Raw genomic sequence first — 3330 nt, forward strand, 5'->3', positions numbered from 1 at the left:
AATTCTAATACCCAGATTTAAGCATATGAACATATGAGACTTTTAAACATACAATTAAAGCTATTCATCATAATTTGCTATACTACCAACATTACTTTGGAGCGTAAGTCAAATGGTTTAAAGTAATCCTGTAACATACCTAAAGAACACCTTCCTATATTACACATGCAAATTACTTCTCCACGTAAAGGTCTTTTCACTTTAATTTCTACGTTACCCAGCTCTGAAGTCACTACTCGGGCTTATCGTGGTCCACAGACCAGGAGGAATGCAAATGACCAGGACTGGTCGAGATATATATGGATATATATATATGAATGGCACAGCAGAAGGAAACACAATTCTGGAAGTGCAAGCCTTCAAGCAGCAGCATATTATGATAAACCCCTCCTACAGAAAGGTATCATTTTTATCACTGATACCACAGGATAAATTATGTATTATGCCATCTTCAAGTAACAGTTGAGGCAATAGAATAAATGCACAGGCATTACAATGAATCCCACTTAATACAAAGAACTATACAGACCAACCCTTCTCTACAAAATTTTTTTTCCTCATTGCCAGTAAAATACAGAGTTTTGCTTTCATAGCTTAACAATGAAGGGTCATACACTGAAGCCAATACATATACCTAGCATTTCAAAGCTTGTCCACGTACATAGCTGAAGTCAATTACGAGGTTTGGCCTAGAAATGCCAGGGGAACTTCTTTGTAGTTTTTACAGGTATTAAACTTCATCTTGCACTCTAAAGTCATCACACATACAGGGCAAAGTCAGAGCTTTTATATTTGCATTTATTCTTCATTTAACTTTTTAAAACACTACTATAGTTGAATATTAAAACAAAAACAAGAGCAAGTAGTGAGCATATTATGATTGAGTCCTTCACTCATTCACTACTGCACATTAAATGCCAGCAGTGAGTGTTATTCACTGGCCCATTAAGAGGTCTGACACTGAACACCACTTCTGGGATGATGTTCATCATCCTCATATGCTTCTCCATTGTAACGGCGCCGTCTTTCCTGATTTGGATCAAAGTCCACTAGTTCTATTTGATCCATCTCATCAGTGTCTTCCACTTCCTTCCTCTTGGGTAGGAGTTTTTCCAGCAAAGACATTTTATCAGAAGAGAGAAAGCCATTCTCAGGAAAGTTTACCTTAAATTCGATGGTTAGGCAACCCTTTTCATATGGTCTACGATAAATTGGCATGCCTTCATTTAGTACACACTTGATATCTCCATGCTTGACAATCTGACCTGGATGAGAGGTGATGACTATGGTTCGGTTGTCAAGAGTAGATATTGGCTTCTGGAGGCCACACAATGCTTCAAGCAGCTGTATGTCCATGCACATGAAAAGGTCTTCTCCTCGTCGAGTAAAAACAGCATGGTCCTTCTGATCTAACACAACGATAATATCCCCTGGCTCCAGTCCTGGTTCTTGGTCTCCTTCACCATGGAATGTTACCTTCTGGCCATCTTTCATGCCTTTGTCAATATGAATTTCTAGAATCTTCTCTCGAACTATCTTCCTTCCATTGCAGCTTTTACATCTATCTTTAGGACTGATCCACTCCCCATGGCCCTGGCACTGCATGCACACAGACTGAATTTGCTGAACCATTCCAGATCCTATCTGATGAATTCTTATTTGTATTCCAGTACCTTGGCAATTGGGACAGCACTCTACTGCTTCTTTCTTACCTCCTCTACCTTCACATTTGTCACAAATCACATTCTTTTGCAGATCCAGTTTTCTTTTTGCACCATTATATAAGTCTTCTAGTGTTACTGAGAGCTGATGTACAACATTTTTACCTCTTCTTTCTCTCTGCATCCTTCCTCCTCCTCCAAAAAACATATCAAAGATGTCCATGGGAGAGCCAAAACCACCACCTGCTCCACCCTCTTTAATTGCCTGTTCTCCTCCTTTGTCATATAATTCCCTTTTCTTTGCATCAGAGAGAAATTCCTTGAGAAATTTGTTTAAACTTCTCTCCTTCATTTGGATTCTTATCAGGATGGTACTTCAAGGCCAGTTTCCCATAAGCCTTTTTCAATTCTTCCTGAGTAGCATTGGGTTTGACCCCCAAAACATCGTAGTAAGTTGTTTCTTTCACCATCTTCTACTGCCGGTGCGGGCTGAGGCCAGTGTGTGAGGGAGCAGGAAGGAGCGCGGAGCTGTGCGCAGCTCAGGCAGTTACCACTCCTCCGCCTCTCACTGAGCGTTCTAGAAAGTTCTGCTATCACATGTAGCTTTACACAAACTACCACAATCAAAACACTCAACTGATAAAATTCAGTAGAGTTACACCTTACTGCCTTCTCCCCAAACTGCAAAATATGTATAAGCCTATGGATTGTATCAATGTCAATTTCTTAATAGTATACTATAGTTTTGTAAGATGTTAATGTTGAGAGAGGCTGAGGAAAGACTGCATGAGACTGGCTGCAATCTCCTGTCAATCTAAAATTATTTCAAAATAAAAAGTGACATATACTATAGTACATACATGACATTTTGAAATTATTTTTTCACTCAGCATCTTGCCCTCTAGGCCATCCAAGTTGTTCCATGTATTAATAGTTCATTCCTTTACATTAATCTGTAATATGGTATGGATGTACTACTGTTTTATCACTATTCACACTTTGAAGGACATTTGGGTAGTTTCCATTTATTGACTCTTATGAATAAAACTGCTGTGAATGTGTACAAGTTCCTGCATGAAAATATGAAAATAAGTTTCCTTTCTTTTTTTTTTTTTTTGACAGAGTTTTGTTCTTTTATCCCAGGCTGGAGTGCAATGGCACGATCTTGGCTCACTGCAACCTCCGTCTCCCAAGTTCAAGCAATTCTCCTGCCTCAGCCTCCTGAGTAGTTGGGATTACAGGCACCTGCCACCATGCCCGGCTAATTTTTGTATTTTTAGTAGAGATGGGGTTTCACCACGTTGGCCAGGCTGGTCTTGAGCTCCCTGAAATAAATTTCCAGGGGAGCAATTGCTGGGTTTTATGTTAAGTCCGTTTTTAGTTTTGAAAACAATTGCTGAACTATTTTCCAGAATGACTGTACCATTTTATATTCCCATCAGTGGTGTGTAAGTATTGTTTTCTCCACATCTTTGCCAGTATTTGGTGCTATAACTATTTTTTTAGCTGTTCTGATAGATATGTAGTGATATCTTATTATAGTTTTCATTTTCATTTCTCTAATGGCTAAGAATTATGAACATATTTTTGTTTTTTGCCATCTGTATATCCTCTTTGATGAACTGACTGTTTATATCTTTTGTACATTCTCTAATTCAATTGTTTGTAT

At 38.6% G+C, this 3330-nt stretch overlaps 1 protein-coding gene across 1 annotated transcript; it reads right to left on the reverse strand.

Moving 5' to 3' along the window:
- Positions 1-777: 777 nt before the first annotated feature.
- On the reverse strand, positions 778-2207 carry LOC100937229 (dnaJ homolog subfamily A member 1-like). Its single transcript, XM_054554422.2, is given in 2 exon segments — positions 778-1981; positions 1983-2207. Coding segments are annotated over 2 exon segments (1185 nt in total). The 5' UTR covers positions 2132-2207; the 3' UTR covers positions 778-945.
- Positions 2208-3330: the final 1123 nt, after the last annotated feature.

The sequence above is a fragment of the Pongo abelii genome, chromosome 3 (genome assembly GCF_028885655.2).
Source record: "Pongo abelii isolate AG06213 chromosome 3, NHGRI_mPonAbe1-v2.0_pri, whole genome shotgun sequence".
Taxonomy (NCBI): domain Eukaryota; kingdom Metazoa; phylum Chordata; class Mammalia; order Primates; family Hominidae; genus Pongo; species Pongo abelii.